The sequence below is a fragment of the Balaenoptera musculus genome, chromosome 1 (genome assembly GCF_009873245.2).
Source record: "Balaenoptera musculus isolate JJ_BM4_2016_0621 chromosome 1, mBalMus1.pri.v3, whole genome shotgun sequence".
In the NCBI taxonomy this organism is placed as follows: domain Eukaryota; kingdom Metazoa; phylum Chordata; class Mammalia; order Artiodactyla; family Balaenopteridae; genus Balaenoptera; species Balaenoptera musculus.
In genome coordinates this window covers 163,523,308-163,546,911 of record NC_045785.1, presented here as the reverse complement: position 1 = coordinate 163,546,911, position 23,604 = coordinate 163,523,308, and the positions used below count along the sequence as shown (strand labels likewise).

Sequence of the window (23,604 nt, the reverse complement as noted above, 5' to 3'; positions counted from 1 at the left end):
AGTGGAACATTCCCAGTGGCACAGCAGCCCACTTGGTGTGGCATCTGCTGTGATCAGTGAATTTCTTATTGGCTTCAGCAGCTTCACTGGAGGGAATAATGACCCTGCAGAGCTGTGCTCTTCCCGGGGAGAACTAATTGTGTGTGTAGTAAATAATGGATGATGGAAAAACCTACTTTCCCTTCCAATCACCAAGCACAAATTATATCACGCAGGCACTGCAGCAGATGATGGAACTCCTCTCTTAAGATGACTCTGTGACACATTACAATACAAGCGTCGAAGAGCCACGTATTCAGCGAACTGCTTGGGTCGGCGCCTTAGACTGTGGTGTCTGTGTCTGTATCAGAGCAGACACAGACACCACAGTGAGGGGTGCAGAATGTAGGAGGCATTCACTCTGGGGCCGTCAAGGGTCAACCTGCACTGCTGCATCCTGGTGTCCTGGAGCCCCGCAGACTCCACAGACCCCAAAGATCCCTGCCCGGAACAAGCCACACTCAGGATGGACCAGACCAGAAATGCATGGTGCCCAGCCATCATTTTGGGCAGTCCCAACTGTCTTAAATGATTTTTTTTTTTTCGGAGCTGAAAACTGACACTGTTCATGGCAAAAGTGAAATGTGTGGAGGGAGGCTGGCAATCGGGCATAAACAGGATCAATAATTGAGAAAAAAAAAAGATAAGCAAATCAACACCAACAAGGGAATGTGTTAGAACCCTGAGCAGGGTTCCAATGTGTGGGCACACGTGACTGTGCCCCTGCCTCCTTCTGGGAAGGAGTGTGGTTCTAAGCTACCCATGTGGATAAACTGCATCCCCTAAGTAAAAAACTAACTCTGACCCACAGGGAGCAGGAAGCATCGGGCCATGGATCTCTAAAACACAAAGTTCCGGGGGAAAAATGGCCTTGGAACGATTCCCACCTCCGACCCCAAAAGGAGATGAAAGGGGTTGGAACACGTGCAGCCAATCAGAGAAGGAAAGCTATGTCCACTCTTGGTTGGAGGACAGCCTGTCCTAAAAATACAGTAGAAAACTGGCTTCGACTCAATAGTTGAATGTGATTTCTATTTGCACTTCGAGATAACAGAGAGACGGCTCCTCAGGCTGTAGCCCCTGGATCTATAGGTGCAAATAAAAATTACAGGATGAAATGTCACTCGAAGGGCCAATTATATACCCCCTGGGGGCTCGAGAGGTGTCAGGCTGTCTAAAGCAACCCTGCTGTGCCCACGCGAGTGGACGGCAAGGTGCAGGGGCTGGAGGGCGGTATCAGGGCCCAGACCAGGGGCACCTCCTCTGTGGGGACCGAGGGCTCTGAGGAGGGCTGAAGGTGGGCTGTGGGCTGTATTGCTGTTTGAAGAAGCACACCTTTCAAGAGCGGCCGGCCAGCTCTTTTGTTGCTGCAAAAAACATCGAAGCTGTGTTATGACTGAGATTTAGTAAGGGGTGCTAGAGGGGAGGGGCAAGAGGGCGCAGACAGAGCAAGAGGCAAGCCTGCACCTGAACTCGTGACAATGACACCCCAAGATGTCTATCACCATAGGGCATTTAAAAAAAATCACTGGGATAAAAAGAACTCCTAAAGAAGCGTACTGTATTTAAGGGACGTAAAAGGAAATTGAAAGGGTGGGAGAACCGAAAGACAAGTGGAAAATATGAAAGCAAGAAGGGGTTGGAGTCTGAAATAATTTTCTTGGCCGTTGCTCGGATAGCGCCGCAGGACTGGAATGAATCCATGGTTAATAAAGTTCATTTGGATAAACAGCCCCACCTGAAAGCCGGCTGCTGATTCTCTGGAGAGTCTCTAAGAGTATAAATAAATCAAGTGTCTCCTTTAAGAATGTAACACATAACACGCTGAACAACCCAGAAGCTTCTGGGGGGAAACGCAGGAGGGTGAGGACCTGGGTTGCCTCTGTCCTCCTAATCCTGAAGCCTTTGTTTCTTCAAGGGGCTGTGACTCTTAAACTCTCACATAAGGAAATGATTTATTCCCAACTATGGAGTGCACAAAGCAATATCAGAGTCTGCCCGTCATGATTTCCAAGCAGAAAGTTGACATCCCTCTCAACTCTAACACGCCAGTGCTTTTGGTGTAAATCAGATGGCTAGCCTTCTCCCGGGGATTATGAATTATGCATGGGTTTCTTGGTCCTTTGGTCCAAGTCACATGTCAAAAAATAAAATCAGAATTAATGGGAACCCGAGGGCTTATTTTCACAAATAGGGCCCTCTGTGTCGGCCCAAGCAAATTTAAAAAACGCAAGAGGATAAATATTCATCGTACGGTTTGGATGAAATTTGAATTTGATTATTTTTCTGCTCCTCATGCATTATAAAAAAGGATAACATTATTAAGAGAAAATAGCCTCTGTAAGATTGGCTTTAAATATATTCCCACCACAACCGAAATCAGTATAGATGCTGTTATTTCCATTAAATACACAATAGTTCATCATTGGGTTCACAGCCCAGTTACAAGGCTCCTAATTCTGCAATGACTTTTGGTTTCTTAGAATAAAGGAGACATCCAACACACTAAAGAATAAGGTATTTCCCATTTAAACTTTAAAGCTGGGTGTATAGAGCTGGAGAGAAGCACAGGGAATTGTGGGAAGATTCCAAACACAGAGCTGTGGTGATCAGCGTGCAGTACAGCTGAACCATGAGGTGTGCGTGGCTTTGTGTTTCCCCCTGTCATCCTATTAGAGACACGTGTACACGCTCCACAATCAAGTCTGAAAGAACAGCTGAGAACCACAGCCTCAGCCCCGTACCTTGACAGATGGGCAGATGGTCCCACGTTCCGTCATCACGACATAATGAAACCTTGTTGTACAGGTCAGGGTACCGGATCTTGAATCCTTCATGACAAGTGATGATTAATTTATCTCCATGTCTGTATGTCTTGTTATGAATCTCGGCATCTTCAATTTGCGGGATGCGGCAATCTGCAATTGTGTAAAAAGGATACATTATTTTTGGAATTCAAACAGTTGTGGTTCACAGCTTCACAAGAAAGCTCCTATTTTCACACCTGGTCTCAACCTACATGGCGATCTGATAAATGGTTCCTTAGTTATCACTAGACTCAGGCCCCAAGGGCAAGCAGCAGAAGCTGCAGAACCTGCTTCACAGACAAATAGGAAGAGGGGTCGAGGTGCCGAGGTCCAGGTCCAAAAGGAACCTTGTTTTCTGCCCGCGACACTTTACACCCTACAGTTGAGCTTACAAGCAATTTTGGAAACGAGTGAAGAAAGACCAAAGCTGGGGATTCACCTGAACTATCTAGCTGGTTGCCCACTTGGCTGGGTTTGTGGACCGTGCGCTGCACCGAACAGCCTGGCTGGCTGGTCTCGCCTGGTCCCCCCGCCTCTGCCTGTGGGGCGAGGGCCTGGGCCTGATAAGAAAATGTACTTTGCAAAACAGCAGGCGGCCGAGCTGGGGCTGCATTTGCTATTAGCATTTCCCATCCACCTTATCTGTTTTTAAAAAGATAATAAATAGAGCAGCACATACTACTGCCAGTATCACAAAAGGCTCAGAGAAAGCAAATGTTGTCTTTGAAAAATGGAGTCAGAGCAGAATGCAGGTGGCTGGGAGGGGAAGAGGCGATGGAGTCAGGAGAAGGGTGTTGGGGGGACAATCATGCAACAAAATGATTAAAAGAGAAAATAAAACTGATCAATCGTAACTATCCGCTTCTAACTCTAGCTACCTCCGGTTTACCCTGCGGGCCACTCCACTCTGCGCTGGGAAGTTGGGATCCTGCTCCCGCTGGCCCCTCCCCCTCTAAACACCGCCCAACTAATCCCATCTAATTTTTTTTTAAAATATATATCGGAGTAGAGTTGATTAACAATGTTGCTGTGTTCGTTTCAGGTGTACAGCAAAGTGATTCAGTGATACGTATATATGTATCTTTTCAAATTCTTTTCCCGTGTAGATTATTACAGAATGTTGAACCGAGTTCCCTGTGCTATACAGTAGGTCTCTGTTGGTTATTCATTTTAAATATAGCAGTGTGTACACGTCAGTCCCATCTGGTTTAAGTCACTTTGTTCACCATGTGTCTCTCTTCATCTCCTGTTTTAAAGTCCCTGATTTTACACGCATATATGCTTGTAAGCATGAGCTATTTATTTATTTCTACTTTTAGAGTCAGGTAGATGAGTTATGTTTCCAGTTTGCTGCTTCTTCGTTTTTTGAAACAAGGCAAAATTTAAAAACAGCACTTTGATGATCATAGAAGCTTCCTTCGGAAATTTCTCAGTGGGTTTCTCAGCCACTCCCCAAAGCCTAGTGAATCCAGAATAGGTTGGAAGAGTATTAATAGGAAGTCTGACCTTCAAGTTCCTCTAAGCTTTGAACGATTAGCTCTAGGGCGATGAACCTTGGGAACCCTGATGCAGGTGGCTGGCTTGAGGGTGGCTCTGGGAGCTGGGAACTTGGGTAGCTTTCAAAAGAGCATGTCCCAGGAGCTTTGATGTGGGGTTGAGGCTGGGTTTACTGGGAGCAATCTGACAACAACGGACTCCAGAAAACAGAATGTTAGTGACGGGAAAGCCTCGGGCAGAAGAGGCCTCCCAGGCAGAGGAGGGCCCTGGCAGCTGAGATCCCAGGGGTTGAGGCCATTCACCATCTCCTATGAGTCCTCCGGAGGCAAACGCTTGCGAGCCCGGCTCTGCCTTGATCTCAGCCCTCGTTCCCACCATTAGCTTGAGAGCAGGGACTGTGTCGCCACTTCCTCTGACATTCCCTCCGCGCCTCCAGACCTTTGTACACACCTGGCAGAGAAAGGCTGAGGGAAGCCATGTGGACCTTTGCCCGAGAACGCTGTGCGCCTGCAGCCCCCTCGAGAGGCTGATTAACAGGCTTTCGGGGCAGTCCTGGCAGCTAAGCCTTGCCCTGAGGAAACCCATCATCAGCTCTTCCCTTTGCCTATGGATTTCAACAGAGAGAGTCTTGGCTGGAGAACCGGGTTCTGGTTTCCATCTTACTTCTCATTTTTGTGTCTCAGGCTGCAGAAAGAGGTTTCCTAACTGTTCATGTTTAACCAATAGGTTTCCTGCAAGAATAGCTGAATTCCTCCCAAATCAATCCCAGAATAATGATGACGGGAGTCACAGATAATTGACAGTTCTCTGCACACTGCTGCTGCCTTCTTCTTAATGGAAAATGTGAATTACATTTTTTTCAATATCGCTATGCAGAAATTATTCACAGCAAATAAAAACACATTTGTCAAGGCATCCGTCTGTAAAATCTGGGCTGTAAATAGATCCTGTGGTAGTAATTTATATGACTAACAGTTATTTTCATGGTTGACTTAAAACTTATTCAGGAATTAACCAGGATACTCAGGAGGCGGCCAACTAGTGGCAGTAAACTCAATGGACAAAACTGGCCATTTGGACACTGTGACATATGGAGACTGGCTGACCAGGAGCGGAAGCACCCAAGCCTTGTTTCCAAGAGTGGCTTCTCTGCATAGTGGTCTATAGTATAGAATGCTTTGAACTTCTAATTAGAATGTCATGTTTCCATAGGCAGGGGACTATAGGTTCAAAGGGAATTCACAGCCTCCCAAATGCCAGTAATTATGTACTCTACTCAAAGAAGAGTCAGCATAGAGAGTGATATAGGACCAATTTACTATGTGAGTGGCACCCCATATCCACTGGGGAGTCAAAAGTTGGAGTTCAAACTCCACCAAGGTAGAGAGGCCAGAAACGGCAATGCCCTACGCGTAAGCACAAAACTCAGACAGACCAGCTCTAACAATGCCTAACCTAAACCTTGACAGGAGAAAATACCATCCAGAGCCTTTCTAATTATTTTTTAATCCAGGATGTCTGGCACCTAAGCCCCCCAAATGAAGGACGGTGAAGTAGAAAGAAGGCTTTGGAATAAATACATGTCCTAACCAGTTATCGGTAGCAGTCAACAACTCTGGACCTTATTTCTCTGGAAAGACATACACCAGTATCTTTAGTCTCTGAAAAGAAACATGCAATCTTCATCAATTCTAAAGTTTCATATAGAAATAACATGATTTTCTATAGCACAAATGCATCCAGCTGACACAAAGAATTTGTAAAAACTGCTTCAAAAATATTGTTACCGAAGAAATATACCTATGAAAAAAGGTCTATCAATAACTGATTCTGTCAAGTAGAATCAGGTCAACAGTCAAAACTTTTGTCTACAGGGTATCAATGGGTACTTTGGAGATAAATTTGAGGGATATCAAAAGCTTCCATTCCAGAAATCATTTTTCACCAGCCTATCACTATCATTATTTTTGTATCTTGCTACTAGTAACAATGAGGTTTTAATATGATAAATAAATAACAGAGTGGATAAAAGGCCCTAAGGCAGTACTACACATGTATACCTACGTACAAATCAATTGATCAGATTAGTTGCAGAGAGCAGAGTCCTAAAGGATGGAGCAGGAAAGAGAAAGAGGAATTTTGAAGAATATGTGGCGTGTGTTAGAGTTACTTCTCTTTTATTTAATTAATTTATTTATTTATTTTTATAAATTTATTTATTTTATTTATTTAGTTTTGGCTGCACTGGGTCTTCATTGCTGCGCACGGGCTTTCTCTAGTTGCGGCGAGCGGGGGCTACTCTTTGTTGCGGTGCGCGGGCTTCTCATTGCAGTGGCTTCTCTTGTTGCGGAGCACGGGCTCTAGGCACGTGGGCTTCAGTAGTTGTGGCACACGGGCTCAGTAGTTGTGGTGCACACGCTCTAGAGAGCAGGCTCAGTACATGTGGCACATGGGCTTAGCTGCTCCGCAGCATGTGGGATCTTCCCAGACCAGGGCTCGAACCCGCGTCCCCTGCATCGGCAGGCGGATTCTTAACCACTGTGCAACCAGGGAAGTCCCAGATTTGTTTCCCTTTAAAATGTTAGTTATACGTGAAAACAAATCTGATTCCTTAAAAATGCTAAGTTTCAACATTAATATGCCCCTCAAAGTGTTCCTAGGAACATGAATACATGATACACTCTCAGATTCATAATTCATATTAGCATATTAAAGGCTCTGAAAGCCTTGCTGTAAAGAATTCTACTGGATCTTGTTTAAGCCAGCACTTGTGAAGCTTATTATTCATCCATTAGTTCATTCATTCACTGAGTTATTGAGTACTTACTCTAGGCCCAGTACATTCTAGGTGCTGGGGATAGAGAAAAAGTCAAGTATCTTACTCTTATGGCATTTGCAATGAGGGAGACTGCTAACAGGCAAATTATCAGGTAAGTGAGCTAGAAAATAACAGGCAATCATCACTGCTATGATGAACACATAACAAGGTAATAGGATAGGAACTGACTTGGGCACTCCTTTAATTTGTGTAGACAGGCAAGATGCCTCTGAGGAAATGCCTTTTATTAAGCTAAGACCTAATGACAAGAAGAATCCAATCATGTGTGGACCAGGAAGAAGTTTCAGCCAGAGGGAACAGCTACTACAAAGGCCAGGAAAGAGCTCAGTGTCCTTAAAAACACAAAAGAAGATCAGGGACTTCCCTGGCGGTGCAGTGGTTAAGACTCCATGCTTCCAATGCAGGGGGTGCAGGTTCGATCCCTGGTCGGGGAAATAGGATCCCACATGCCACACAGCATGGCCAAAAAAAAACGGCTAATTTCATGTTTAAAAAAAAAAATTAAAATCGGTGTGCCTGTAGTAAGCAAGAGGGAGATGGAAAGTCAGATCATGCAGGGCATTGTAGATGAGGACAGGGGATTTGGTTTTATTTTAGTGTGGCGGGAGCTCCTGGAGCTTCTAAAGCATGGGCCATGACATGCTCTGTGTCATGTGGGTACATGCAGTAAAGGGCTGGCCTTGCCAAAAGGGAGTTCTGGCCTTTGCCCTCAGCTCCTGGGAATTAACCTCTAAGCCCCTGGATTGTTCTACCCAAGATGAGTATCTTTGTTTATCTGGAGCTTAGCATAGACCAGATAGTCTATGCTAACAATGTCACTTAGGCCAGGGAACGTTGGTCCCTACAGTTATCAGCTCTACTTTCGAAAGAACTGGAGACACATAAGTGGCCAACTATGTCTACATGACCAAGCCCCAGTAAAGATGCTGGACACCAAGCCTCAGGTGAGCTTCTATGGTTGTCAATACTCCGTGTGTTTTGACACACATTGTTGCTGGGAGAACAGGCACTGTGTGTACAGCTCCACTGGGAGAGAGCAACTGAAAGCTCATGCCTGGCGCCTCCTAGACCCTGTGTGCCTCTCCCCTTGGATGATTTTAATCTGTGTCCTTTTGCTGTAATAAACCATAATCATGAGTACCATCAGTCCTTCTGGTGAATTATTGAACCTGAGGATGGCCTTGGGGACTTCCAAACTTGTAGCTGGAATCAGAAGTTGATAGTCTTGGGGACCCTTGAACTTGCAGTTGTTTTCAGAGGTGATGGTGGTTTAGGAGGGGGAATCCCCAAATCTTGTACGACAAAATCCTTTTTTCACTTAATATCTACTAACATCCCTCAGAGTCACTGTTCTGTATCAGTGCTGTTCCACACGTCTACTATTCTACATAACTACTGTTCCATGCAGTAGTACCCAGAGAACACTGTCCTGACTGCCATAGTTTACTCAGGATCAGGCTGAAGATGCTGAATGGAGTCAACTGTGGCTGATGATGTCATCATAAACAAGCAACATAAGGCAGAGAAAAGTAGAGGCAAGAGTTGGTGCTGTTCAGAGAGGAGACGACTGCAGAGAGTGGACGCGTCACGGAAAAAGAGGCACCACCATGTGGGTAGTTCTGCTTTGGGAGCATGGCTAGTTCAGGCTGTTTCTTTCTTCTTCATAGGATATTGACTCTTATGAAACCTGAAGAAGCATCAGGATAGGATATTCAAGACCCTGTGGCTCTCAGCCGAATGTTAATGTGGAATTATCATCAGGTCATGCTTAAAACCACTGAGAAAAAGGCATGTGCAATGTAAGTGGATGGAGTAAAGTTACTATAAGTAAGCGTGTTGCTTGTACTTAGTGTTTTTCTTTGACCTACAGATTGGTATATTTTATTTATCTGTGGTTGACGAAGGCAATTATCACCTGTGTTTTGTTATTTAAAGTATTTATTTTTATATTTAACACTTGGATAATAATTCTCTGTGGTTTCTTAGCTGTCCACTCTGAAGGACTAAGAATGTTATATATTTCTTTTAAGCATACATGGAACATTTACAAAAATTGACAATACTTGGGCCATAAAGTCTCAAAACGATTCAAAAGACTGAAATTATAGAGCACGTTTCCTGGCCACAGTGAAATTAAAATAGAAATGAATACAGTCATCCCTCAGTATCCATGGGGCACTGGTTCCAAGTAGGACCTCCCCCTAACCCCATGGATACCAAAATCCACAGATGACTCAAGTCCCTTATACAAAATGGAGAAGTATTTGCATACAACCTACACACACCCTCCTGTATATTTCAAATCATCTCTAGATTACTTATAATCCCTAATACAATGTAAATGATATGCAAATAGTTGCAAATAATAATATAATAATATAAATGCTAGGTAAATAGTTGCCAGTGTGCAGCAAATTCAAGTTTTGCTTTTTGGAACTCTCTAGAATTTTTTTTTGTGTGTGAATATTTTCAATCTGAGGTTGGTGAATTCTGGTGAAACCTGTGGATACTGAGGGCCAATTGTTTGGAAACTAAGTAAAACTCCCATATGTTTGGAAATTAAGTAATACCTTTCTAAAATAATCCATGGGTCCAAAAAGAAGTAACAATAAAAATAGAAGGTACTTTGAACAGAATAACAATGAAAATACTACATATTAAAATGTATGCTCACAGACAAAACTATGGCTCTAAATTTCCCTTTAATCATAAATGCACATATTAGAAAAAGAGAAATATCTGAAAATTAAGAATGTATACCTTGCAGTTGGTTAGTTCAACTTTGTTAATTTCATTGTTCAAGTTTTCTATACCTAGTAGGTTTGCTTTTTCTTGATTGCTCTATAAATTGCTAAGAGAGGAATGTTTAAAGCTTTCACTGTGTTTATGGACTTGTCCTTAAAGAGGTCTTTTTGTAAAGTCTTATGTCATCAGGCATTTATTTTTTATTTATTTATTTATTTATTTTAATTTTTTGGCCGCACCACGTGGCATGTAGGATCTTAGTTCCCCGACCAGGGATCAAACCCACACCCCCTGTAGTGGAGCGCAGAGTCTTAACCACTGGACCACCAGGGAAGTCCCTGTGGACTTGTCCTTAAACTTCTATTAACTTTTGCTTTATATATATTGAGGTATATTATTAGGAACACACAAATTTAGAATTATTATTAAGTACCCAAAATAAGAGTTCCTCTGGAAAAGTTAGAAAAAGGACAATTGAACTTCAAGAAATTACAAGGAAGTAAATAATAAAGAAAATAGCAAGCGTTAATGAAATAGAAAAGAAACATATGTAAGAGAGAATCAACAAACCCAAAAGTTTGTTTTTTGAAACCAATAAAATTGGTATATCACTGATGAAACTGGTCAAGAAACAAAGAGGGACCACACACATAACCATAAAAGAATAAAAAAGGGACAGCATTACAAATGCTACATTAAAAAAAAAAAGATGTCAGACTTCCCTGGTGGTGCAGTGGTTAAGAATCTGCCTGCCAATGCAGGGGACACAGGTTCGAGCCCTGGTCTGGGAAGATCCCACATGCTGCAGAGTAACTAAGCCCATGCACCACAACTACTGAAGCCCGCACACATAGAGCAAGTGCTCTGCAACAAGAGGAGCCACCGCAATGAGAAGCCCGTCCACCGCAACGAAGAGTAGCCTCCACTCGCCACAACTAGAGGAAGCCCGCATGCAGCAATGAAGACCCAAAGCAGCCAAAAAAAAAAAAGATGTTGTAAAAAACTTTATACCAAGAAATTAGAAATTTTAGATGGAGTCAAATTCCTAAAACAAACAAAAATTGTACAATTTACCAAAAATGACACAAGAAAAAATAGAAAGTGGTTATAATCCCACAAAATATTAAATAAATTAAATTCAAAACTAAAAACCTTCCCACAAAGAAAACTCTAGGTCTAGGTGGCTTCCCTGTGAATTCTACTAAACATTTAAGGAAGAAGGAGCACGATTCTTATACAAATTCTTTCAGAGTTCTAGTCTGTAGGACCAAAACCACTCATTTTATGAATGCAGAATAATCTGGATTGTAAAACCTTACAAGAATGTTACAAAAAAAAGAAAAATTCACAAAAACAAGACCCATATATATGCTGTCTACAAGAGACCCACTTCAGACCTAGGGACACATTCAGACTGAAAGTGAGGGGATGGAAAAAGATATGCCATGCAAATGGAAATCAAAAGAAAGGTGCAGTAGCAATTCTCATACCAGACAAAATAGACTTTAAAATAAAGAACGTTAAAAGAGACAAGGAAGGACACTACATAATGATCAGGGGATCAATCCAAGAAGAAGAAGATATAACAATTATAAATATATATGCACCCAACATAGGAGCACCTCAATACATAAGGCAACTGCTAACAGCTGTAAAAGAGGAAATCGACAGTAACACAATAATAGTGGGGGACTTTAACACCTCACTTACACCAATGGACAGATCATCCAAAATGAAAATAAATGAGGAAACAGAAGCTTTAAATGACACATAGACCAGATAGATTTAATTGATATTTATAGGACATTCCATCCAAAAACAGCAGATTACACTTTCTTCTCAAGTGCACACAGAACATTCTCCAGGATAGATCACATCTTGAGTCACAAATCAAGCCTCAGTAAATTTAAGAAAATTGAAATCATATCAAGCATCTTTTCTGACCACAACGTTATGGATTAGAAATGAATTACAGGGGAAAAAATGTAAAAAACACAAACACATGGAGGCTAAACAATACCTTACTAAATAACCAAGAGATCACTGAAGAAATCAAAGAGGAAATCAAAAAATACCTAGAGACAAATGACAATGAAAACACGACGATCCAAAACCTATGGGATGCAGCAAAAGCAGTTCTAAGAGGGAAGTTTATAGCTATACAAGCCTACCTGAAGAAACAAGAAAAATCTCAAATAAACAATCTAACCTTACGCCTAAAGGAACTAGAGAAAGAAGAACAAACAAAGCCCAAAGTTAGCAGAAGGAAAGAAATCATAACGATCAGAGCAGAAATAAATGAAATAGAAACAAAGAAAACAATAGTAAAGATCAATAAAACTAAAAGCTGGTTCTTTGAGAAGATAAACAAAATTGATAAACCATTAGCCAGACTCATCAAGAAAAAGAGGGAGAGGACTCAAATCAATAAAATTAGAAATGAAGGAGAAGTTACAACAGACACCACAGAAATACAAAGCATCCTAAGAGACTACCACAAGCAACTGTATGCCAATAAAATGGACAATCTGGAAGAAATGGACAAATTCTTAGAAAGGTTTAACCGTCCAAGACTGAACCAGGAAGAAATAGAAAATATGAACAGACCAATCACAAGCAATGAAATTGAAACTGTGATTAAAAATCTTCCAACAAACAAAAGTGCAGGACCAGATGGCTTCACAGGTGAATTCTATCAAACATTTAGAGAAGAGCTAACACCCATCCTTCTCAAACTCTTCCAAAATATTGCAGAGGAAGGAACACTCCCAAATTCATTCTATGAGGCCACCATCACCCTGATACCAAAACCAGACAACGATACTACAAAAAAAGAAAATTACAGACCAATATCACTGATGAATATAGATGCAAAAATCCTCAACAAAATACTAGCAAACAGAATCCAACAACACATTAAAAGGATCATACACCATGACCAAGTGGGATTTATCCCAAGGATGCAAGGATTCTTCAATATACGCAAATCAATCAATGTGATACACAGTATTAACAAATTGAAGAATAAAAACCATATGATCATCTCAATAGATGCAGAAAAAGCTTTTGACAAAATTCAACACCCATTTATGATAAAAACTCTCCAGAAAGTGGGCATAGAGGGAACTTACCTCAACATAATAAAGGCCATATACGATAAACACAAAGCAAACATTATTCTCAATGGTGAAAAACTGAAAGCATTTCCTCTAAGATCAGGAACAAGACAAGGATGTGCACTCTTGCCACTATTATTCAACATAGTTTTGGAAGTCCTAGCCACAGTAATCAGAGAAGAAAAAGAAATAAAAGGAAGACAAATTGGAAAAGAAGAAGTAAAACTGTCACTGTTTGCAGATGACATGATACTATACATAGAGAATCCTAAAGATGCCACCAGAAAACTACTACAGCTAATCAATGAATTTGGTAAAGTTGCAGGATACAAAATTAATGCACAGAAATCTCTGGCATTCCTATACACTAATGATGAAAAATCTGAAAGAGAAATTAAGGAAACACTCACATTTACCACTGTAACAAAAAGAATAAAATACCTAGGAATAAACCTACCTAGGGAGACAAAAGACCTGTATGCAGAAAACTATAAGACACTGATGAAAGAAATTAAAGATGATACAAACAGATGGAGAGATATACCATGTTCTTGGATTGGAAGAATCAATATTGTGAAAATGACTACACTACCCAAAGCAATCTACAGATTCAATGCAATCCCTATCAAATTACCAATGGCATTTTTTACAGAACTAGAACAAAAAATCTTAAAATTTGTATGGAGACACAAAAGACCCCGAATAACCAAAGCAGTCTGGAGGGAAAAAAACGGAGTTGGAGGAATCAGACTCCCTGATTTCAGACTATACTATAAAGCTACAGTAATCAAGACAATATGGTACTGGCACAAAAACAGAAACATAGATCAATGGAACAAGACAGAAAGCCCAGAGATAAACCCACGCACCTATGGTCAACTAATCTATGACAAAGGAGGCAAGGATATACAATGGAGAAAAGAGAGTCTCTTCAATAAGTGATGCTGGGAAAACTGGACAGCTACATTTAAAAGAATGAAATTAGAACACTCCCTAACACCATACACAAAAATAAACTCAAAATGGATTAGAGACCTAAATATAAGACCGGACACTATAAAACTCTTATAGGAAAACATAGGAAGAACACTCTTTGACATAAATCACAGCAAGATCTTTTTTGATCCACCTCCTAGAGTAATGGAAATAAAAACACAAATAAACAAATGGGACCTAATGAAACTTCAAAGCTTTTGCACAGCAAAGGAAACCATAAACAAGACGAAAAGACAACCCTCAGAATGGGAGAAAATATTTGCAAACGAATCAACAGACAAAGGATTAATCTCCAAAACATATAAACAGCTCATGCAGCTCAATATTGAAAAAACAAACAATCCAATGCAAAAATGGGCAGAAGACCTAAATAGACATTTCTCCAAAGAAGACATACAGATGGCCAAGAAGCACATGAAAAGCTGCTCAACATCACTAAGTATTAGAGAAATGCAAATCAAAACCACAATGAGGTATCACCTCACACCAGTTAGAATGGGCATCATCAGAAAATCTACAAACAACAAATGCTGGAGAGGGTGTGGAGAAAAGGGAACCCTCTTGCACTGTTGGTGGGAATGTAAATTGATACAGCCACTATGGAGAACAGTATGGAGGTCCCTTAGAGAACTAAAAATAGAATTACCATATGACCCAGCAATCCCACTACTGGGCATATACCCAGAGAAAACCATAGTTCAAAAAGACACATGCACCCCAATGTTCAATGCAGCACTATTTACAATAGCCAGGTCATGGAAGCAACCTAAATGCCCATCAACAGACAAATAGATAAAGAAGTTGTGGTACATATATACAATGGAATATTACTCCGCTATTAAAAGGAACAAAATTGGGTCATTTGTAGAGACGTGGATGGATCTAGAGACTGTCATACAGAGTGATGTAAGTCAGAAAGAGAAAAACAAATATCGTATATTACTGCATATATGTGGAACCTAGAAAAATGGTACAGATGAACTGGTTTGCAGGGCAGAAACTGAGACACAGATGTAGGGAACAAACGTATGGACACCAAGGTGGAAAGCTGCAGGGGGTTGGGGGTGGTGGTGTGATGAATTGGGAGATTGGGATTGACATGTATACACTGATGTGTATAAAATTGATGACTAATAAGAACCTGCTGTATAAAAAATATATATATTATTCAAGTCAAAAAATAAAATAAAATAAAATGAACATATTGTTCAAAAAATAAATAAATAAATAAAAGAAAAATTCAGTCCAATCTATCTCATCAAAGTAGATGTTAAATTTATAAATAAGGTATTAGCAGATATAATCCAGGAACAAATTTAAAAGAAAACACATCACAAGTAAGTTGGGTTAATTTCAAGAATGCCAGGTTAGATTAGCATTTGATGATCAAACAGTGTAATTCACTATATTAACAGAATAAGGGAGAAAAGTATTATTATCTCAATAGATGCAAAAAAGCATTTGATAAAATTCAACATCTATTCATGACATTAGAAAAAAAAACCTCTTAACAAGCTAGAAGTGGAAGGAGACACAATATAATGAAGGTTATCTTTTTAAAAATCTGTAGCAAAAACAGGCATTCCATTTGAGACTGAGAATAAGCCAAGGACGCTCACTCTTTCCACTTGTATTCAGCATTGTACTGAAGCTCCTAACAAAAGCAGAAATGCAATAAAAGGAAGCAAAGTATTAGGATCAGAAAGAAAAAAAGAGAAGTTGCATTGACTAATGTCATACATGACACGGTTGTGTGTGTGGTAAAAATAAAAAGAATTTACACAGATAAATAGAAAAATTAATAAATGAGTTTAGCATCATGAATTTCTATATATCATCAATTAAAAATTGTTTTAATTTATCATCAATAGCATCAAAAATATTTGCATTTCTAGGCATAAACCTAAGAAAAGGAATGTAAGACTTTTACACAGAAAACTATAAAATATTATTGAGAAAAACTGTTAAAGACCTAAGTAAATGGGAGAATATTCCATGTTCCTGTATGAAAACTCAGTATCTTAAGGGCATTATCTTCCCCAAAATGTATCTATAAATTCAATACAATCATATTAAAAATTAAAACTTGTTTTTACAATTGATATGTTGATTCTAAAATTTGTATGGGAATGCAAAAGGCCAAGAAGAGTCAGGACAGTCTTGAACAAGTAGAGCAAGGTAGGAAAACTTGCTTTGTCAGAATTCAACACTTATCATAAAGCTACAGTAATTAAAACAGCACAGTATTGCTACAAAGATAGACAAATAGACCAGACCAGAGAGTTCTGAAATAGGACATCTGTCTTATGACAAAGGTGGCAATATAGAGCAGTGGGTGAAAACAGTGTTTCAAATAAATGGTGCTGAATTATATCACATACACAAATCAAATTCAGATAGATTACAGATCTAAACATGAAAGTCAAAATAATGAAGTCTGAGAAGATAACATAGGGGAATGTCTTCATGACATCAGAGTAGAAAAACATTTTTTAAACAAGACAAAGAAAGCACCAGCATAAAGAAAAAGATTGATAGATTTGACTGCATTAAAATTAAGATCTTCTGTTATCAAAAGACACTAAGAGAGTAATAAAAAAGTAAGCCACATGATGCGAGAAGATATTTTTAGCACATATAACCAACATAGAGCTTGTATTCAGCATATATAAAGAACTCCTAAAAATCATTAAGAAAAAGACAACTCAGTAGATAAATGGGCAAGTGAATTGAACAGGCACTTCATAAGAGAGAATAACATGGTGCCCAATAAACATACAAAAAGGTGCTTAACCTCCTACTCACCAAGGAAATGTACAATAAAACCACAAGCTACCACTACATACCCACCAGTGTCTAAAATACTGACAATACCAAGTGTTGGCAAGAAGCAACAGGGACTCTCATACTCTGTTGTGGGAGTGTAAACTGGTACAACCACTTTGGATAATGGCAGTACCTATTAACGCTAAACACAGGTATATCCTATGACCCAGCATATCCAATCTTAGGTGTATATCCAACAGAAATGTGGATATATATATTCACCAAGAGGTGTGTTCAAGAATGTTCACAGCAGCACTATTTGTAACAGGCCCAACTGGAAAAAAAACTAAATTTCCATTACCATCAGAATGTCCAAATTATGGTCTATTCATATAATAGAACATGATGTAGCAATGCCAATGAACAAACTACAGCTACATGCAATATGCATGAATTTCACAAACATAAAGTAAAAGAGTCCAACATAAAATTATATTTACTTTATAATTCCATGTATATAAACTCAAAAATAAGGCAAAAGTAAATTACACTTAAAATAGTACCATGTTTAGGAATGCACACTTCCAGGCTAAGTGATTACCATGGGACATGACTGCCATGATTCAGGAAAGGGGTAACCTCAGAGAGGGAGGGAGGAGACGGTGATTGGGGGTGCTTCTGGGGTGCCAGTGATGGTCTATAACTTCACCTGGATAGTGGTGACAGGAGTGTCTGCTTTGTGATAATTTGCAGAATTGTTTGGTTTTGTATACATCTCTCTATATATGTTATATTTTATGAATTTTAAAGGTTAAGGCAACAACAACAAAATTAATCCAGAAAGAGGAGTAAGGAAATTCACCGGAAAGGTAGTGATCTTTCTCAACTAAACTGGGAGCTTCTGGGCCTGACAAATAGAGAGTGCTTAGCAGAATTTTGGGAAATGAATGACTAAACATCTTGGGGTGGCATTTAAATTTCCGAAAGTATAAAACCTTAATTATTTTCCAGAAACTTTGTGGAAGGTAATTTGACCTCTTATGTAGATATAGAGGTTGCTGGAGAAACTGGGTTTGGTTCAGAGAGTTTGGCCAACAAATCAGGAGACAAATCGACCTGATTTCTTGCTCTTCTCTTTATAAGCAGAATTTTATCGATTTTATTTTTAAAAAAACTTTGAGGTCTCTTTCCACCTTCTGGAAAGTAGCCTTCACTTTCAACAACAAGGAAGTGATAGAAGCATGTGGTTGCTAGAGCTGAGCTCACAAGAAAAATAAAAGAAGACCGTTCAAATGCCATTCTCATGGGCTGCGGACTTAACCTAGGTTGTAACCTACATTTTGATATTCTGCTTGTGGAGCACCTACGGCAAGAAACGCAAGGTGTGTTTTAAGGCCTGCCAGCATGAGAATCTCCTGGAGGCGCCTGCTAAATTCAGATTCCTAATGCATAAAACCTCTAAGAGGAGGCCTGGAAATGTGCATTTTTAACATGCCCTTTGGGCAATTCCCATGAAGTCAAAGTTGGGAACCACTGCTTGATGGATACACAAGGTGACTGACTAGATTGAAGACGGCGGTCCAAATGCAGAGGCTGGCTCACATTTAACAAGCCCCAGCCCATCCTTAGCAGCTATGTCAGACAAATGCAGTAAAGAACAGAATCTTATCTGAGCAGCTGGGAGGCAGCTCTGCACCCAAGGCCTCTCCCTCCGCTGGCCCGATGTGGGGTTCTGAGGAGACCTGCATTATAACAGGACCTTCAAGATGCAGACTGGGGAGCCACGGTCAGCCCCTAACTGCTCAAGATCAGCATGAGGGGAAAATGAACTTCCTCTGGGATGGGTTTGGAAGGATGGGTTGCCCTGTATTTTTCACAAGCAGCCAACCTAATTCTGGCAAGTTTCAGTTGCAAGCTTGTGAAGAACTGCTTTCTAGGGAATCTCCATGATGGGCGTGGTGTTCGAGGTTGCTAACAATCATTTTGTGACCTTTATACACGATCTGACAAGGATCTGTACACGTGCGGATGTTCCACACTTTCGAATAATTCTGCGACTTAAAGCAACTCCATACCTCCATGGCCCCTGTACCGAGAGGGCGAATGGCAGCACTCACATGACACGGGAGATGACGGGAAGCAGCTGGTAAAGGCTGCTAGGATTTGGATCTTGCCTCTGCACTTACAGGGGGCTCAGCTGGGCAGGCTTGTGAACCCTTGTCTGAGGCGGTCCGGCTGTCATCTTGCAACAATGATAACTGATCATTTCTGTCACTTATCTTTGCTGCATCTGCCCCCAGCTGACCTGACCTTATTTCCTCTGGATTTGTTTTTCCTTTCAAGTCATGACCACATTTAAGTTAAAGAAATCTTTTTAAGAACAAAAACCCAAACTCACACTGAAGCCACAAGGGAGGGGAGAGTAGGGAAGCAGTGACTTCTGTTACAAGCATCATAAATAAGTAATGACAGTGGTCCTGGAGACAGGGAAAGGCAGTGCTCTGCTCCTTCCCATCTTAGAAGATGGAAAATGAGAAGAGATTATCTTAGGGGAAGACATGCAAATACTTGCCCTTGTGGGCACAGGCTGCTGTTTCTGATAACCCATGTCCAAGGCAACAAGAAAGAATTTTAGATGGTAGAAAATGCACACGAGAAGAAAAGGGCCCTAAATAAAACATTTTTAAAGCATCCATCTGTTTTGGGAAGTTTCTGGAACTGGGAGACAACTCACCTTAATATAGGAGTAGCTGTAAAAAAAGAAGTAGGATTACCTTGCTTTTGAAAAGTGCCTGCACCCCACAGTTTCACTGAATAAAGGAGTCACCTACCATCTTTACTGCCAGCTTTAGCTCATGAGTCAAGTTGAATTTTTTAATTAAAAATTTATAATGTAATAATACTACTGAAACTTACATTGCACCTTTTCCCCAGGAAACTCAAAGAACCTTCTTAACATCAAATTACTCATCTTTTACAGCAATCCTGGTCAGGTCTATGGGAGTCAAAATATTTTAGTAAGTACTTAAAAATAACGCTTACTGAGTGAATTCATTTTTTTCCCCTGTTGAACTCTGCAAGGAACTGGGGCAGAGAGGGGTTCAGCATGGAGACATAGCAGATTGGGACAGGGACAGGGCCAGCTCTCCTGTGCTCTCTGTGACCTTCAGCCACAAGCAGACAATGAGGGCAATTGAGACAAAAAAGTGCAGGTGGCAGCAGTAACTGAAATTACCCTGGGAACTTTTAGAAATACCATGTCCGAGCTCCCATTGCCCAGAACAACCAAAATAGAATCTCTTGGAGAAAGTTCCAGGCACTGTTATTTCTAAAAGTTCCCAGCACTGTTATTTCTAAAAGTTCCCTAGGTGATTCTGACACGCAGCCTGGGTTGCACACCAGTAGGATGGTAGAAAGAGCACTGAGCTAGGAGTCAGGATGTGGGTCCTAACCCTGGTTTATTTGCCATGTAACTTGTGTAAGTCACTTAAACTCTACAAGCTTTAGTTTCTTTTCTTCTTCTTCTTATTTTTTAATGTGGACCATTTTTTAAAGTCTTTATTGAATTTGTTACAATATTGCTTCTGTTTTTATGTTTTGGTTTTTGGCCACGAGTCATGTGGGATCTTAGCTCCCCGACCAGGGATTGAACTGGGGCCCACGGCAGTGAAAGCGCCAAGTCCTAACCACTGGACCTCCAGGGCATTCCTGGCTTTAGTTTCTTTGTTTATAAAATGACAGCAGTGACATTCTCTGATTCTAAGAATTAATGATCTCCCAGAACCTCTCTTTTACACTAGAGAAAATCATGTTCCCTTCCCCACTGTAAAACAATATCAGACCACATCCCCACATGAGTAGGCCTCAAACTGTTTTGCATAAGAATCTGTTGAGAGTTTTAAAAAAATATGCAGGATCCTTGGCCTTACTCCTAACATGCTAATGCAGGAGGTGTGAATATGCATTCTTAACAAGTGCTTGATGCAGGGAGTCCTTGGCACACACTTTGGGAACCAGTGCCCTGCATGAATAGGTTCTTACCAGTTTAAGCAAGATGCCACCCCCATGAGGTGTGGGTGTGGCCCACTGTGATTATGTGTCACTTGCTCCCCCTCCCTTCCCCTGGGAAAAATCAGCTTTGGTCAGGTGAGATGAACATACTGGAAAGCACAGACCTGGATCTGGACACTAGCTCTGCCACTGGGATGCAGGTCTACCTATGAGACCGTGGAAAATTTAGCCTCTCCGAGCCTTCACGTCTCCTGTCTGTAAGGTGGTAGAACCTCACAGGGTTGCTGTAGTAAAGAAGATAATGCATATAAAGCATAGGTACCCAATACATATAACAGAGGCCTCCTAGAGAATTCCCTGGCGGTCCAGTGGTTAGGACTCCACGCTACCACTGCAGGGAACATAGGTTCGATCCCTAGTCAGAGAACTAAGATCCCCCATGCGGTGCAGCGTGGCCATTAAATAAATGAATAAATAAGTTAATTAATTAAATAACAGACGCCTCCTAAAACACTGCAGTCTTGCTGAGAAGGGAAAACAGAGGCAATGTGAAGACCAGGAACAGGTATATGGGGGTGTTGGACGGGCCGGGTGCCCAACACCAAGGTAGACTTTGCCAATAATGATGGGGGCAGGGCAGGTTCTGGATTGCTGTCTAGGGATCTTTCTCCTTCAACTGCTGCCTCTCTGAATCCATCTTTGTCAACATCCCCAGAGTGCAGGACCCGGGACAGGCAACTCAATTCACAACGTCCTATGGAAAACTCATTCCCAATTGCTCTGACAACATTGCTAATTGTGGGCAAAGCAATGATAAAATGTGTACCAAGATAATCAGAAGGATGGAAGGAAAGAACGCCCACGTGCTTTCCTTGTGTGTGAGTGACGAAAAATGGCTGGAGCCAACTGCACTTGGAAGTCAAATGTCAGGAAAAGGAGTAAAGGGGAGGCCAGAAAAAAAAATTAGCACCTCCTGGAGGAGCTCATTGTAAGTATTCGCGGGCAAAGGCTTACCTGAGGGATGCAAAAGTCTTAACCAGATCGCCTGTCTAAAGGGGGCATCAGGCAGACGGGCTCCACCAGGCTTACAGTAAAGTGATGAAAGAAGATAGGCCAGGAAGCACCACAAGAAACAGCTGCCAGTGCGCTGGGGCCTCCCTTGCCCGCCTCACGCATGAGAACCGCCTGCTTAGACTGGCAGGTAATATACATGGTGACATCTAGTGTGGGGAGCTGGTCATCACATGCACCATGGCTAGCATGTCATTGGTACCCACGTCTCCCTCCTAGGTGGAGGGACCTTTCCCCTGAGAAGCACCAAGAGGCCGGATGAGGTTGCTCTGTGGGTCGTCAGGCAAAGCTCATGGGTCTCAACGTGGCCCCTGGGACTGTAGGTCCAACCAGACCATCCTGCCAGGGGCTACACTGGTCCTTCTCAGAGCGAGGAAAGCCATCCCAAGGGTGGCTCTCCTTACAGGGGGGGCCCTTTGGGGCTACACCAATGTGTGCTTGAAACACTCCTTCTGTCTCTTGCTCGGCTCCAAGCACAGAGGGAGGACTTCCTGAGAAAGCCGTCTGCTCAGCGAGCTGGTTCTCAAACAAGCGGCGCTCAGCAGACCCACCAGCGCTCAGCGGCGTGGTCCTGGGGTTGCACAGAAGAGCCATGGGGGGGTTCAAGCTGGTCTGGAACGTGCTCTGGAAGACTCACACTTGAACAAGCTGTCTGCCTGCGAGACCTGTGGGACTCTAACTTCACCCAAATCCTTTTTATTTGCTTAGTACAGGTCTATCTGAACTTTACCAGCGTGACCACTGACTATTTGCAGAGCTGCTCAAGAGAGAAGGTGAGGAGAAAAGAGAAAGGTCCCCTCCACCTCATAGAGGAGGGTCTGAGAAGAAGTCCTCCGATATGAAGACCCTTTGCATAAAAATGTACTTCTGCAGCAGTGCTGGTGTAGCCTCTGCCTTCCCGGGTGCATGATCGGGAGGAGGAAACTCAAAGGAGATAAGAAACAGGTGTGTTTCTGTAGAAGGGGTACACGGTCCACATCCAAGGATGCTTCATGGGCATCCTGAATCCACCCAGAAGCTGAAGCTCTGGCTAGAGGTGTCTGGCTTTAAACGGTGTCCCAGACACTCTCCCAGAAATGAGAATCCAGATAAAGGGGGGATTTGGGTGCTACACAACATCATCTCGCAGTCTAAGTAAGGCTTTCACCTTACCCAGGAACTAGGCACAATTATTTAGTTAGTTCTCTTTTTTAAAACAAAACCAAAAACTAGTGTCTAGCTAGTATAACCAATGCCATAAGAGCTGAGATGTATTCTGTATCCCAGCTGGACCACGGGATGGTCAAGTAATGAAATATTTCCATTAGTATTGATAATAAATAGATTTTGATGAGGCATAGGCAGATTCTTCTCTGTCCCCCCATATGATACTTTTTCATAATATAAGTGGATTTGAATTCATTTTATTTTAGTTTCCTTGGAATATATATTTTTAAAATAAACTACTTCTTCATGGTGTGCAAATCACAGTCTGAATCGCCACAATACTGACCCCGCCCATTTTAAGGCTATCAGGGTATGGATAGCATCTTTCCATGTCCTGATTTGACATGTACTGCATAAGTGTCAAGTGAATTTTTTTTAACACCTTTATTGGAGTATAATTGCTTTACAATGGTGTGTTAGTTTCTGCTTTATAACAAAGTGAATCAGCTATACATATACATATATCCCCATATCTCCTCCCTCTTGTGTCTCGCTCCCACCCTCCCTATCC

At 41.4% G+C, this 23,604-nt stretch overlaps 1 protein-coding gene across 4 annotated transcripts in view; it reads right to left on the bottom strand.

The window, feature by feature from the left end:
• The window catches only part of SUSD4 (sushi domain containing 4), a 137,637-nt gene that overhangs the window by 34,647 nt on the left and 79,386 nt on the right, over positions 1-23,604 (bottom strand). For all 4 annotated transcript variants that reach the window (XM_036827581.1, XM_036827590.1, XM_036827575.1 and 1 more), the window contains exon 4: positions 2,784-2,957. In XM_036827581.1, the coding sequence (XP_036683476.1) occupies positions 2,784-2,957 (174 nt within the window). The remainder of the gene's footprint in view (positions 1-2,783; positions 2,958-23,604) is intronic.